General features: G+C 29.1%; 1 protein-coding gene across 1 annotated transcript in view; it reads left to right on the top strand.

The window, feature by feature from the left end:
- LOC123296646 (GATA zinc finger domain-containing protein 14) overlaps positions 1–17042 on the top strand; it is a 382239-nt gene that overhangs the window by 86905 nt on the left and 278292 nt on the right. Inside the window, exon 2 of the mRNA XM_044878206.1 lies at positions 15120–15195. Coding sequence (XP_044734141.1) covers positions 15156–15195 — 40 coding nt within the window. The 5' untranslated portion in view covers positions 15120–15155. The remainder of the gene's footprint in view (positions 1–15119; positions 15196–17042) is intronic.

Below are 17042 nucleotides of genomic sequence, written 5' to 3'. Positions count from 1 at the left end.
AAAATTAAATTTTATAAGCATTTTTTATTGAAAATCTAATGTTTTCGAAAAAATAAGTAGAAGGACATCGTGTTTATGATTAAATCAGACGAATTTGCCGAATAAGTCAAGTTGAATGCATGCGGAGAGCGTCACACTGTTTTAGTTTTAATGGGTGAATATTTAGTTTGACGGTCGGACAAATAAACATAAATGCATCGTATATTTTATGAATAAAACATTGTTCGATTGTAATTACTTTGTTCATGGATTTTTTACGACTATAGTTGTTACGTAGGGTTTAAATGTGCATAAATATCGTAAAATTTATAGCTCATATAAAAGTGTGGTTTTGATACGCTATCAATTTTTTTTTTCAAGTTAATTAACGAAAGATCAATACTATAGTTGTATTCAAATAGCATGACATAATTGAAATTTAGCGACGAATCAGTCGACAGATTTTTCACTCTCATGACAGTAATTATTTTTGCGCTCCTTAACGTGAAAGCGCCTGACAGCTGATCAACTGATTAGATATCAAAGAAAAACTACTAAAACTTTCATCAGACAGACAATCGTATGTCGTACTGCAGCGACAAGCCATATATTTTTAAACGCGCGACAATTTTTTTTTAGTGACATTCCCAATTTGATCTACTAATAGATCGCCATGTAAAATATGTCTTTAATAATTGACCCGGACATTTAATGTCTTCAAGTCTTTAATATTGAATTAGGCAAAAACGAGCATTCATAAATATTTCTTGTTTCTTTAAGATTTGACTTTGCTACAGCATGAAAGGAACAAAAACAAAAATTGATTAATAGTGGTTCATTTCTTTATAAATACTGTCGTATATAAATCTAATCATTTGTTATAAAATATTGCATGCGTTTGACGAGTTGAAGAAGTAATAAAGTTTTCAATGAAATTTGTGATAAAATAAAACTATTTTAATATATAAAATTAACTTTAATAATATCTAAAATACTTTTATTTTGTATGTCTATGTCTAGAAAGTTTTGACCAAAGTGACAAGAAACAATTCGATAAAGGACAATAATATTACATAATAATATTTAATTAAGAAGATTGTACGCTGTTTGAAATATGTAAGATAAAGTTTATATTAAATATCTATCGTAAGGATGGAATAGAAATAGGAAGTCTTTTATATGACTAGATAAGCTGATTGTCCACCAGCATACATTGGCCTTCTTAAATATTCTCGTGGAAATGGGCTTAATTATCCGAAGCCTAACAATTTTTGTAATCTACAAAAATTATTGTAAGTGTTTTTTCTATCACGCGGAACGGAAAGCTTTCGATCGTCCCCACAGGCTAAAATTTTATGGATATCCGCTCTTTTATTAATATATTAGAAAGAGAGATATTAGTAACAAATGAAACATCCACTTTGTCCGACACTTAATTAAGGGAGATGCCCGTTGATCGAAAACTTGAAAATTCCAATTTTTAAGCTGCCGAACAACGAGCATTCTCTTTTATTCAATGTCAAAAAAATTTGTTGCATTTGTTATTCAAATATCTTCCTTATGGACTAACAAACAAACTGGTAGCCGCTTTTGAAGCAGTAAGGAATGGAAAAGTCTCAGAGAAGTGTGAAAGAAAACATCACACTTAATTAAGGTTGTTGAGGCGCTACAGAAAAAAAATACTTAAAACAAAAAATTTAATAATTAATTTTAAATTTTGAGAAATTATTCTTATGTTTGAAAGAAATTGTTTAATGATAAGAAAAATTTCTCCAAGGGTCTCTTTCCACAATCAAAATCCACTTCAGTGTACTTATTGGCGCTCTATCCTGTGAAATTCTATGAATGCCCAAAACTAAGTTATATTGGAATTAAATGGCAATTACAAAACTGTTTGGCGATATAATTATTTAAAGACATTTAAAGATATGCCCTATTTTATTATTTTCTTCTTGATACAACAGTATTTAATCCAAAATTCCTTCGTCTCAAATCACATAAAAATTTGAATTTATAGTAGATACTTTTAAGAAGAAATGACCCATAATATACAATATAAGCGAGAATGCTTCTTTGACAAAAACGTATATTATTCGTAAAATAGTTCCCACAATTTCAAACGAAGATTTTTGTATAGCCACTAGTTTCTATTGTAGAATTTACTGTCAATTTAAATATGGTTTTAAAATTTTTCAGTGCAAATATGAAGCAATATAACTTTGCTTTTATATAAGAAATGTTAGAAATTTTACGTTCATAACAAGAACAACTATTCATAAATCACATAACCGATATTATAGTAGAAAATAACCTCTTTAAATTCACATTGTCGAATGCCGTTTGTAGATATACCAAAAATGATGAAGTAGGTCTGAAAATTATCAACTAGGCGTGTAACGAATGTGAACAACTAACTTAAGTTCCTTAACCAGTTGAGCAAACAGTTAATTTTATTTAATTTTAAAGGGTGTTTTTTGGATGACCGAGCTTTGCTTTGGTATTTTTTTAGTTAAAAAGACACAAATTTTATCAAAATTATAAATACCAATTTGAAAGTCCCGGTAAGGTACTTTATTTCGTTAACTATAATATACACCAACAGATGTTAGGAAGAGTCATATTTTGCAGTGTATGTTTCAGTTTTTCATGAAAAGACGGATAAAACGAGGTTTTTTTATAAATGAAACCTGTCTAGATCGACTTTTTGCCTTAAAAAACTCCTGCATACCCATTTAGCCATTTCCAAGATCATTGATATTGTATATGCCGGAAACTGTTTATATCAAAATTGAAATATTTGACTGAAAAATACTTGTTTCGTATCTGAAATTAGAAAGGAGAAGTTTATAAATTGAAATCTTGTATTTGCGAGCAATGAGGTGTAAAAGAATATTATCTTAAAATGATAGGCGTAGAATATCATACAATCATAGACGAAGAATTTGCACTTTTCAGACATGTATTTGAAATATTCGTTGCAGCACTAGCATAGCTTGTATGTTTTCTTATTGTCTGATAGTTATCTTATCGCTACAACCACTGCTATTTTCTACCAAAAGAATGAAATATCATCATCATCAACAACATCTGAATCTTTATTCTACATAGAATATGTTTTACAGTATATCCTTGAATTCCTTTCCTAAAATAACAACAGTATCACTAGTTTTCTTCATCGTAAAGTGAGTAAACGATTGATAATATAACCATAACGAAACTACAAGATAAAGATAATGTATTGTATATTGTATATGATTTTACAGCGGGTAACACAATAAGGTGCCATAAATGCGATAGTTAGCCTTTTTCATGTGACGTAGAAAGGATCGAATAAATCATTAGTGTCAAAAAAGAATTTTACCGGCACTTTAAAGGAAGTACGTGCGAAGTATTAACGTTTAGTAAATGGCTTGATTTTTTTTAAAAGTTGATTAAATCCGTTTGAATGGTTTTTAACCCCCGAACTATAAAAACGGGTCTTCGAAGTTTGACCACTATGTGTGTGTGTGTCTGTGTGTTTGTCTGTCTGTGGCATCATAGCGCCTAAACAGATGAACCGATTTTAATTTTTTGGTTTCATTTGAAAGGGAATTTAACAGAGAGTGTTTCTAGCTATGTTTCATGTGCAAGTTTAGAGTTTTGTACCCGAAAAAACTAAAAAAATTGGCGATGTTCTTCGAAATCGATTCAGTTTGGAAAAGGCAAGACATAATTTTAACATATATCTAATTACTATGGAAATGAATGGTCAAATAAACCTGACTCAATTCATTTCGAAAAGTGAAATGGTAAAATAATTAGGTAATTCAAAAAAAACAAAGTCAAATCAAATATTTCAATTTCAATTAAAATATTTCCAAAAATTTGTCCCAAAAAATGATAACTCTCTAAGTATCCTTTTCATCACATCTTATGTCCTAGACCATCACTTTGATATTGATTAAAGAATGAGTGCTATAAGTTTAAAGTGTTTATCTGAGCGTCCGTGTATTTCTCAGTGACATCGTAGCCCTTAAACGGTCAAACCAACTTGTTTGAGAACATTTTAATAGTTTCCAAAAATCGGTTTTACAAAAAAAAATCGCTTTTGTCGGTGGCTATTTAAATTTTGTCAATTTCACTTGTTATTCAATTTATTTCGATGGATTTTGCATTTCTGAGCCGAATGAGAAAATGAAACGATTCCTATAAATACAAAAATTCCTTCAAACATAAGAAAAGCTATTTAATGATGAAATTACAGTGAACCCTTATAATGTATCCCTAACACATTATACATATATCATCGACATATTACATATACCTTTCTAAAAATATCCTGTGTATATATTGTTTACTTGTAAACGATTCACAACCATTACTCAAACTTGTCTTTTCAATGCCTGAAAGCAAATATGTTGAATGTTGTTACAATATCCTACAGAAAATATGCTTTGAACTTTAAATATATTATACTCACTCAATACACGCCCGCCCTTTTATGTTTTGCAATTTCTTATGTATATTATGTATGTATGTATGTATGTATGTATGTATGTATGTATGTACGGGCAATTCTTTTCTCTACAAAGAACTGAGAATACCTTTTACTTATACAGTGTGAAACAAATATTTATACGTAAGTACATGCAGGATTTTATAAATGCTAAATTTGTAATTTTTTACCCGACTGTCAAGGAGTGGTTATGTTTTTCGCATTTATTTGTTTGTAAATTTCTTTAATACCTCGTATCTTCCAAATGGCTCAATAGATTTCAACATTTAAGGTATCATTATATTTAAACTCAAATGTTCTTAGTTAGGCTTTTGAAAAAAACAAAACAAAATGGCGGATTTTTGGAGCGAAATATTAATACATTAATAAAAACAATTAACGAAACCTATCGAATAGGGTATCGAAATAAAGGAAATGAAAAGTGGATTACAAGAGAGAGTTATTTTAGCGCTGGGGCACTAAAATGTCTAAAATAAAATAAATAATAAAAAAAAAATAAAAATGATGGGACCCGACTGCGTTAAATAAAAGCAAAAAGAGAAAAACAAGTCCAATAGTTTACTTAGCTTGTTTATCAGTCGGGTCCCATCATTGGGAATAATTGAGCCGGTATAGATTTTAATTGGCCTCGACTGTTAAAGTTGCCATGTAAACTACTGGTCCTGTTTGTTTCTTTTTATATTTTTTCAACGCAGTCGCGGTTTTTGATTTTTTAATTATTTATAGAAATATTATTTATGTATTCTTGTAAATAATTACAATTTCTTAGGTAAGTTTAGGTTTGATTGGGGTGGTTGTCCAGTACTGAGACAAACTTAGGCCATTGCTTCTTAATCACCTTCACTTTTCCCATAAATATAAGCTTTCGAAAATGATAACTGGTACTACACTTCTAGAGAAAATGAATCATCTTGTAACACATAAAAGAAAAAAATTAGCTTTCAGAAAATTTTATTATTTGAAAACTCATTACTTTAATGGCGTAAAGTTTTCAGTTTTGTGATGTGTTATGTGTGTTAAAATAGAACATTCACTTTACTATCTTTAGTAGCTAAATGAAAAATATGAAAATAACTAAGTAGAGAAATTTAAAGAATCAAACACAAAATAATTTCGTTAGTGACTTAATTAATTAACTTTGTTCCAATTTGTAAAATATTAATGTAATGGTTAGTTTACTCAAATTTAGATAATCTTGATTTCCCGTTTTGGATTTCTTAATGCTTTTTAATAATTTCAAACAAAAATGGTGTTTCATAATCGGAATCAATTTATTGCTAAAATTTTCGGTTGAAATGGTACACCAGGAATCATGTTGAAAAACATGCTACTATAGGAAGGAGTAATTTGAAGCTACATGGTTTCAGTTTTGCGCGATATATGTGAGTACAGGTGATAATATGAATGCCACACCCCTTGAGGTCTCTCTCCTATATCTGCAAATATTTACGGCTCTGCTACATACTAGTTCTACATAAGTATTCGAAGCTAATTACATAAATGCCGTTTTAGCATGGGCTTGTCATTGCTATTTTATGGTCTAAGATTTAATACAATCAATTAAGAAGGTACAATTAATGACCATGTGACATGAATATTATTATCGCTGAAATAGGATTCATTTCACATAAAATTTGTTTGTAAATTTTCTGTTTACATTAATCGAAGATCAAAAAATTATTTTAATCTGTCAGGTTTCGATATAATATCTTCCTTATTAATCAGTCCGTTTCAAATTATTTTCGAAACAAAATTTCTGTTGGTAGTTTGCGGTCTATTATTTTTGTCAAATTAAACAAAAAAAGCATCAAAATTACAAAAATTTGATTACCTAGTGTGAAATATGAACATTATTCAAATTTTCCAGGAAGGTAGTGTCTCAAAAATTCATAGCCTAACTAAAGCCTACAAAAGATTTTACTCTTAAACAATTTATATTTACACTAGCCTGATACCCGCTTGTTTCACTGGGCTTTATAGCATCCCAAAACACCGCTTTATAGCCTTCACCGCTCTTGATGTGCATAGTTTTTAATTTTCTTAAATGTAAAATAGTTAGAAGTCATTGAGTATATCAGAAAAGTTGGCCATGAATGGTTTGACATTTACTATTTAAAATTTTTACAGAATACTTTAATTTATGGTTCAAAATGATGATTATAGATCTACTCCTTCTATAATCATCATTTTGAAACATAAATTACAGATTTCTGTAAAAATTTGAAATAGTAAATGTCAGATTAAATTTTATTTTTCTATTCTTTTAAATATATCTTTATAAATTATAGCTCATGTGTTATTCTGTTGTAGGAGCTATATTGTTTTAAAGTTTAGCGTGAAAGCGTAACACACAAACAAACATCCTTACTTTCGCATTTATAATATACAGAGATAGAGAAGATTTTGCTAAATCTGTACTTTAGGTAAAAAGGTTTTTTTTTTTTTTTTTTTTATTTGTTGATAAAATTGAAGGAAACTGAAAAACAGTTTCAAATTACATAAAAGTCTGCTTTTAAAAAGTAATAGATACCGCAGACATAAAATGCATAAACACAATATTTCTTTATAAAACCACATTAAAACTATTAGAAATGAATTTACTATTAGAGTGCATACTAAATTACCGGGAAAATAGTATAACTTTTATAAATTGAGTTAATAAATTTTGATAGACTTAATATGCCACAAAAACAAATAAATTTTTAGTAAATACTATACAGAGTGTTCCAGACAATTACAAACTAAAGTAAACCAGTAATTCTACATTGAAATTAGTTCAAAAAGTGCTTTGTAGTTTTAACGAAACTGTATCTCATAAATTTTACTTAGGATCCAAAAACACCAAAAGAGATTTTTGGATCAATTTCGAATTACGGACTTACTTCGGTCTGTATTTGTCTGGACAACCTGTAAAATAGTTACAGAAAAATTTATTTGATTTTGTGACATATTATAATATTATCGAGAAATCTTTGTCCCTAAGATAAGCAATCGTCTATTAGACGATTCTTTTAATGCTCTGGTATTTTTGAAAACTTATTTTTCTAAAACTTTATAATTTGTTTAATTGAAAGACTGTGCTGTAATTAACGTAATTATTTTAAATAAAACAAGTGAAAACAAACAATTGACTGAGTTAATTGTTGAAATACCATGTATAGACAGTTTTGATTACTCTGTCACATTACACATACATACATGTGCGTACTTGACCTCAATTTTGATGTCCTTAGCACACTATGAAAATTTCAGCTTGATATCTCCTTTCGTTTTTGAGAAATCGTGATGACAGACGTACAGACAGACGACAGACAGACAGGCAGACAACCAGAAATGAACTAATTAGGTGATTCTATGAACACCTATACCAACATTTTTTTTCGTAGCATCAATATTTTTAAGCGTTACAAACTTGGAACTGAACTTAATATACCATGTATATTTCATATATACATGGTATAAAAAGGCATGTTTAGTTTAGGTTAGAAGAAAAATGTTTTGTTAATCAAGTTTTATAGTTATCTAAATAAGTACTAGTAATTTTGTTGATTTAATTTTACTTATTATTATTTATTTAATTAGAGACTGTTGTACATTTTGAAACGTGTAGGGACCCAATAATTATAAAAAAGTTAAGTACTACCCTAATCTTGGCTTTTTATTGATTTGTACTCACTTTTTTTTACTGATTCACTCTCTGTATAATTTTTTTGTGGTGTGCGTAAAGAAGATTCATTTCAAAAACCTTAGAAGGAACCACACAAGAATAAATGTGGGTTGGTAAAAATAAGATTATTACAATGAATCATTTTCACATACGGAATTCTAAAAAATGTCCTCTAACTAAATAACAAGAAAAAGGAAGGCCGTAAGTTATATAAAGTAAAAAGACGAAACCCCTTGTGGTTTATATATACATATACATTTGGTATATCTTTAGCGACTCAAGTGTACACGATGCAACCATAAATTACATCAATACGGTCGGTGAGGGTAAAGTATAAAATAAAAGAAGAGCAACTTGAAGTGTTTCGTGCGTGCTCTGACATGAAAACTGACTAAAGTTGTTGTATATATAGAACGACCAATATTATGGAAAAATCTTCTATGCATTTCCTTACAAAACTTCCTTATAATACAACCATAAATATGTGTGCAATTTGCTTATATGTAAAAAGGATTTTTTCCTTATACATATACATTCCTTATAACTGTATGTGTATAAAAAGTTTTTTATGCTGACTTCTACCAAGCAAACCAATATATAAATAATCATTTGATTTTATCTGGGAGTAAATTATCTATGGTTATGTATTTTTTATATACAATTTTTGAATTAAATATTTATAAATTTTTTGAATTTAAAGAAGAAAGTTTTCTTCTATCATATATTTGCACCTATTAAAGTTATTCGATACCTGAGGTAAAATTCTTTTTATTGCATCTTACTTAGCTTACTAAGTTGTTTTTTAGTTTTTATTTTAAATTCGCTTTTGTTGCTTTGTCATATTTATTAGGAAAATATTTGAAATTGATTATCTTCTGATTCTATTGATCATTATCGTTAATAAAAATTTTACAGTAAAATATACATATACTACTTTCTTAGAACATATACAATTAAATGACAAAAATATCTCTTTCTTTTAAGAAATAGAGTTGTGAACGATATTAAATATAATTATATGTTCTGTGATTTTTTGTTTGTTTATATCATGGAGATAGATGGTTACACTCTCTTCAACCGTCAATACAATGCTAGGGCCACCTTTGATATCTTGGAGTCGAGAAAATTCAAAATTCTTACCAATTATTTTAACAAGTAAAAATTTGAGATGTAAAAGTTAGGAAACACAGATATTTGTTGTAGAAAAGGAGACTCAAGATGTAATGGGCAATTATGTAAATAGAAATAAATAGTATATATATATATTGATTTTTAACTTTTTTTTAGGGGTATTTTAACGCACTAACCGAATCACCTTAAATAGCACTTAAGATTTTTTTCGCTAGTAAATTGAGAAGTCTATTACTAATTTAAACTTGTATAAAAAGTTTTTTTTTTCGTTTAAAAAACTACTTACGATGTTCCATTAAATTTGATTATAATTTATCGCTCATGAAAGTTTTAAAATAGAATTTTTTTTCGTAATATAAATATAAACTGCTTTAAATATTAATAATATTTATAACCAGAAATATAGATTACATTATATCCGTAAAAAAGTTGGGCTGTTAGGCCAATACTGGTTGGCGATATCCACAATACTTCTAGTGGATAGCCCTATTCAATACAATAGTATCTATATCGATACCATACCAACCATTGTAGTAGTTGTGTATGGCCATCGAAATTGGAAATAAAAAAAAATTGGAATTTGATGAAACTCGGTGGATGGGGTAATTTTGGTCCAAAAAACATAAAAATTCGGTCTATTTAAAGATTGGGTGCAGAATTTCTGAGATATCGCAAAATTTGGATCGATTTTAGTTCGTATCTCAAAAACCATTCGACCAGTCAACAAATGCACCCAATTTTTGTACTTTTTGGGTCAAAATTAACTTATATACTGAGTTTTATCGAAATTGGAGATTTGCAATTTTTATAAGGGGTACCCCTTTGAAAAAATCCAGAAAGACGTAAAAAAATTTTGGTTTGGAATTTGGTGAACTCAGTGGATGGGGTATTTTTGATCCATAAAGTATAAAATTAATTTAATGATTGGATCTATAGAAAGTTACAATGTTCCCCACCGAAAAATTAAAATCCATGAAATTGTGAACAAAAGAGATGATAAGTGAGGCCTATAACGTGATATTCCTTGTTTAAGAAAGAAGAAATTGCCCAGCATGGCGGGCGTGTATCTGCTAGTATTTAAATAAATTTCAATTGATATTCGCGTTGATGTACCCCTTCAAAAACTTAAATACAGATAGACTGTAGAGACTGACACACGACATCTCTAAATTTATAAATTATTAAACAGGAATTTGTATTACTTTACATTATTCATAAAACTAATAAAGTTTTATTCCCTTTTTTTAAACATCCCGTACCATCAAATTAGTTCAAGTTTGGCCAGTCTTTAAAAACTATCAACATAGACAAAAAATTTAACCCAAAAATAATGGGTTCAACAAAAAATTTCATTCAGATTCGATAAAATTTGGCTGTGTTATCAATAAAATCGATTTTTTGAATTTAATTAATAACGTCAGGAATATGCCATTTTGACAAACCTTGTATGGAAAACTACAAAATTTGGGATATTCTTTTCAAATTTGTTTGTCAAATAAAACTTATCTTTAACAGTTTGAAGAGAGTGTGTGTCTGGATATGAATTTAGCACAAAGATGAACGGTCTTCATGGACAGGTGGTTCTCACTCTGTTGCCACTTCCAGTTAGTATATTTTCAAAGAGTAAAATAAACATATATAGTGACTATGGTTTTTAATATTCTATAAAAAATAAAAACACATCAGAGAGAAAGGCTCCCATAGGACTCTTTTATTATGGAACCTGACTCCAGCTTAACCGACGCACATATTCTACAAAAAATATAAATACAGATTGTTTGAAAATCATGTTACCATCAAATTGAGAGATAATTTTTCTGGTAAAAACGCACGAAGTTGAACTTAAGATCTCAATTTAGACTCTCTATTATTTATGCCTAGAGAATGTATATCATTTGCTATCCGGGATTGATTATTATCTTTTGGAATAACTGAGTTTACCATCCTTTTTAAGGGGAATTCTTTTTTTTGGCACCCGGTATATGGTGTATAGTGTGAGTACACATAATATTAACCATAAAAAAAATATATTAAAGGGCCAGAAGAATCAGCCAACCATCTTTAACGTATATTTTACATATATTTTACGATTCAATACGCAACAATATTATAATATTATATGAGATCATGTACATCGGAGTTGAACTAATAATAATACACCTAACAACAAAATACAGATGCTCATTTTGTACTTTTCGTACAAGTGTACTTACACGATAGCGTTTTATTATGATTTTGAGTCTTACGTTAATAAAACATTGTCTGTAATTTTAAGTAAACAGGATATTAAGAAAGATAGTACTCCCTTTTTGTTAAATGATCAATATATACTTGAAACTTCGTGAATGACTTCCTTTTGGCGAGCCAAACATTCCCATTGTTTCGAATATGTTACGTTTTTAAATGAGAATGATAACGTCATATTTAATGTAACCGTCTGAAAAAAAAAATAGCAGGAATTTTGACAGACACTTTAACCATTTGATAACATTCAAATCATCAATACAAGGTATATAAAAACAGACTTCGTGTATTCTGAGGGCATTCTACAAAATTCTGCCTGTTAGTAACACCCCATTAATACAGAGTTCAGTAGAGCCATTTAATAAATTAGATTTGACCTTAAGAAATGGATTGTGGAATTGTGTGAAAAGTCTTCGCTTGGATTTTTTTAAAGTAGAAAAATCTTTATTTTTCTGACTGACTAAGAGAATGTTTGAATATGACAGTAACTTACATCAACTTTTAGTTCAAACAACATAGATTCATAAAAAAGTATGAATCAGACAAAATTTATATCTCGCTGTCGTGTAAGTAAACACGGGTGTAGTTTATTTAGAACATGACAGCTTTTTTTTTTCAATGATACTGAAACTATACCACTCTAGTGTGTCATACACATTGGCAACTGATAATGATCTAGTTCGTATTACTTTCTAAGAAATCAAACTAATAAATTATCTTCTTGAGATGAGAGGAAAGCCATAAAAAATACGTCCTCTCTTTACATTGATCATGCTCGTCCTTTAGGATTATAAAATTTTTATGTGAAATGACATATTGATAACATAAATAAAGTGTTGATATTTGGTTCAAAATATATCTTTCTGTTCGACTGACATCTAAATGCATGCTGGTTGTAAAAAAGTTGCAAGAAGTAATATAGCGCAAGATTTTTATAAATAAAATGACTTTGTGTTTGTAACTGAATCAGAAAAGATATCATTTCATTTCAAAGATGACAAAATCTTTTATAAAATTCTCAATTTTAATCAGAATTCAGTTCTTGTGATGAGACGAAAATTGAATAAAATTACCGTATATTTTTTTACCTCCTTAACAGTTACAGAACATATTCGTTTGCACATTGAGTGAGAGATGACATAAGGAGCTTATTTTCAACTATTTTTGTATTTAAACCTCGGTTAAAGATCACAGTAGGATCAGAAAATTATTATGAGATATAGAGGCTGGGTCATTTTAATCTATAATGGTTAATAGTTCGTTTTGTAGTTAACCAATCAAAAAATAGACAAAATTTGCTGAGTTTGGTGCGGTCATCATATTCTGACCATCAGAACATGATGTCCCCCATCAAAGTATTTTTTTCAACTTTTTTTGAAAGTTATTTTTTGATTGGTTAAATAAAAAACAAGCCACCAGCCATTATAGATTAAAAAGTTACACCCTGTATATATATATACACTCTAAGACGTACAATTTCTTAATACCGAAGATAGAAAAAAACCTTTTTTAATTTTATAATTTTATGTCTGCGTAATAAAAATATTTTATTAAAATATGACAATTTTATTGATGTTACAATAAGTGCAAATACATTCTTACGACATTCTTAATATTTTAACGATTGTGTTCAATTTCCGATGAATTTCAATTACCAAAAGTGAGTTCTGTAAAAAAATCAATTCAAATTTTTGCAAGCTATAATAATCAACTGCTTTTAGTTAATAAGTAAATGAGTGTACTAAATATAATTTCGACATAAAAAAATGTTTTAGGTATGAGAAGCTACCGTACATTTTATAGAAATAATTGTAACAGAGCTGTAACAGAAGGATTTCAGAGCTTTATTGAAAGGGCTGCTATTTTGACCACATAGCAGTCATATGTGGTCAACTTTTAAAATGAATGATTAAGTCCCCAATTTTGTCTACCTGGACGTTTGAGGTAGACAAGATACCCGCCCATAACGAATTTTAAAGTTACAGACAATTTTAAAAGAACTCTTCGAAAGAGAAACGAAAACACTCGACAAAAAATGTTCGTAAAAGATCGTGTAACGTCACTATGTTAATTAATAATTGTATACTGTGTATTAAACTATTCAATTAACATTATTACGTCACAACGATGTTTTAAGACCATTTGTTTGTCGGGAGTTTTCGTTTCTTTTTTGAAAAGTTCTTTTGAAACTGTCTGTAACTTTGAAATTATCATGAAAAAAATAAATAATTAAAAATAGTATTGTTATAAAACTTATATATGATCTTTCTATTTTTGTCAAAAAAAAGTTTGGTTCAAAATTCCAATTAAAGTTAGCTTTAAGTCATAAACTGTTTGGTGACTAGCTTTACTGTGATCTCTTAGAACAGATTACCCTATGTATGTATATGCAATGAATGATTTTCGAATTTCTTGCAATATCAGCAATAATTTAAATTTAATTAGATGTGCAGAAGGCGTGTTCATACCCTATAACGTTACGTTAATAATAGCATCGTCATATTTTATGGATGTTATAATAATATGAAATATAAACTAACAAACTACCATACAAAGTTCTCAACTTTCGAAAAAAATAAGAGAAAAAAGTACGCGTCATTTCCATCTATTCGTAGAATATAATATTTGTACCTACATTTTAATTAATTTGTAACTTAAACTTTACGATAACTTTTATATACATTATACTAACTATATAACTTCTTCGTCATGTACCTAAATGGTCTCACTCACCTAGCTAACACTCACCTTTAAGTAGAAATTATGTTACAAACACACAAAAACTTTTTTACCCACAAAAGTATTACAAAAATAAATTAAATGAAGGCAGAATTTCACATCTATTTATCATGAAATACTAGATTAAATTGTTTGCAGACTCGTAGTCGAGGGTTTATAAATTTGACGGATGATGTAACAGGTCATTGTTTTTTACGAAAATTAAATGGAAAAAATTAGCCAAATTTTTTGTTGTACTTTGCACGAATTGATCAAGTTATAGTTTGATCATAGTTATAGTTTGAGTTATGAGCTTATTTGGCCGTTTTTACCAATTTTTGAACATAAAATTTATACGCATTTCAATTAAACTCGAGTATATTTGTTGTTCAATTTCAGGATCTTTTTTGGCCGTAATCATTTTCTTTTAAATAAAACAATTTCATTTTCATTAGCGAAGGCCGTAAGATGGATACCTCGGAAACCATGGCCAGTCAATTTTTTTCGAGTTATTTAACAAGAACGACATTTTTTTGTATTTTTGTAAAACTAAATTACTTCTTTTATACGTTAAGAGTGAATATTGAATGTAAGTTACAATTATTTTCACAGAAATTTCCCCTTGCTTAGATCTTTGAACCATTTTTAATACTGGCAGTGTCCGTTTAAATCTTGTGACTATTATTGTTCTATTCCATATGCACACGGCAAGGCTGCGGGTAATAGTTAATGTTATTGCAAAATGAAAAGCATAGCAATAAAACTTTTATAATAATTAAATATATATAAAAGCTTTATGCATGAGTTAATTGTATAACGAAGTAAGTTCCTTCTTGATATGTATGTTTATAATTATTTTTAACGTTTTTTTTTCTTTACTTACAGAATATCCTGGATAAATTTAATCCAGGAGCACGACAAATGATCAATGCCGGCAAAGCATATTTAAAAGCATTACATGGTAAGCTAGTTTTTTTAATATATAATTACTTGTTATTTTTTTATACAACCTACATCTATGAAACAATTTCAGTGACATAAAATTATTAATATTTTTTATTTCAATATTTTTCGTGTAGTTTTTGCAAAAAGTACAAGTACTTTTAGAATTTGCTAGTTAGTGGGATTCATCAGTGGGGTTCATGTAAAAAAAAAGAATAATGGAAAATTCAAAGCCTGCGGTGGAGTGTAAATTCATTCAAATTATAACTTAGCTTGTTGCATGAATTGAACAACATGAAGTACTAAATGTTTGCACAGATCGATTTGTGTTTGCGATTTTGTGCAAATAAATTGAACTTTACCGTTTGCACGTGGTTTACGCAACTTTATAAGATAGGCTGCGATTAAAGCAGTTGAATAACATCTCGAAGATACTATTTTTCCCTTTGATAACAGAATAAACGTTTTTTTTTTTTAAACACGAAAGACTGTAAATAATTTGGGAGGTAGGAACCTGTCGGGTGCCCGCCTGCTACGTAGTAAACATCTGCTCGAAAATTGTTTAAACGGCCCGGTATCGGTCATACTAACATGTCATGATAACGCCATGAGTGGACTACATAATAGTCATATGTGGTCAACTTTTAAAATTTTAGACAAAGTTCCTAATTTTGTCTACCTGGACGTTTGAGGTAGGCAAGATACCCCGCCAAAACAAATATTTACTTGTTGTCTGAGATGCCAAAAGTTGGAACAGTTCTCGTTTACAAACTAATAAAAATACTCAAAACTAGTGAAAATTTACTGTTAGTAGGTACTGTTGGTAGGTTAGGTTATATTGGCTGTCCACGAAGGCCACACATAGGCTATAGAACCTATTGTGATACCATATATGTGTTTTACCACCTATATGCTGATGGTTTCATTTATCAGCTCCTTTTCAGAGGCTTAGTGTACCTTCTTCGTGCACATACCACAGCCACACATACCACATACCACATACCACGGCTGGTGTAGTGCGCGGCTTCGTGCACTACACCAGCCCATCACAACTATTAATTAAACTGTGCTGCGACGGCGGGAATCGAACCCGCTACCCTAAGCCCACCGCGAACGGAATTGGTTACGCCATAACCAACTGAGCTAATAAGGTGGAAGAGCTGTGAAAAACTTGGTTAAGTTATTTTTATTGTATTCACTCTGATTTATCTGTGTGTTAAATTTATAGTACCTAATTACTTGGGTCTCAAAAGATTTCATTCACGATCTGTATGTAGTTTCGATTATTTATCTATTTTTAATTCAATTTTTTAATATTTGTAAATTAGAGGAAACAACATTATATAAATATATCCTATCAATTTTGTAAGTTAATTCAATTTAATATTTTATTTATGTCTACAAATTATACATTTAATCAGCCATTCATCATCATCCATATAGTTACTATACCTACATCTACCTCTGTACCTGATCAATTAAACAACTCACATGGAAATTTATAATAATAAAGTTTTTTTTTTCACAATAATTTATAGTATACACACAAATAAATATAAAGTTCATATAAATATAAATCTATCAACCAAATACAGTAAAATTTATTAAATATTGTTTGTTATATTGATATAAACAATTCATCTAGTAAAAATCATTTATTATGAAATCAATTTTTATTACATTTATATATTACGAGCCTGATACCCGCCCGTTTCATTGGACTTAAAAGTAAATTACACTGCTTTATAGCCTCTACCTCTCTTGATGTGCACAGTTTTCAATTTTGTTAAATGAAAAATAGTCATAATTCATTGAGTATATCGGAAAAGTTGGCCATGAATGATTTGACAGTAGTTGGAAAATGCC

This window comes from Chrysoperla carnea, chromosome 3 (genome assembly GCF_905475395.1).
Source record: "Chrysoperla carnea chromosome 3, inChrCarn1.1, whole genome shotgun sequence".
In the NCBI taxonomy this organism is placed as follows: Eukaryota; Metazoa; Arthropoda; class Insecta; order Neuroptera; family Chrysopidae; genus Chrysoperla; species Chrysoperla carnea.
Note: the sequence above shows the minus strand (reverse complement) of the source record. Positions and strands in the feature narration are given on the sequence as shown.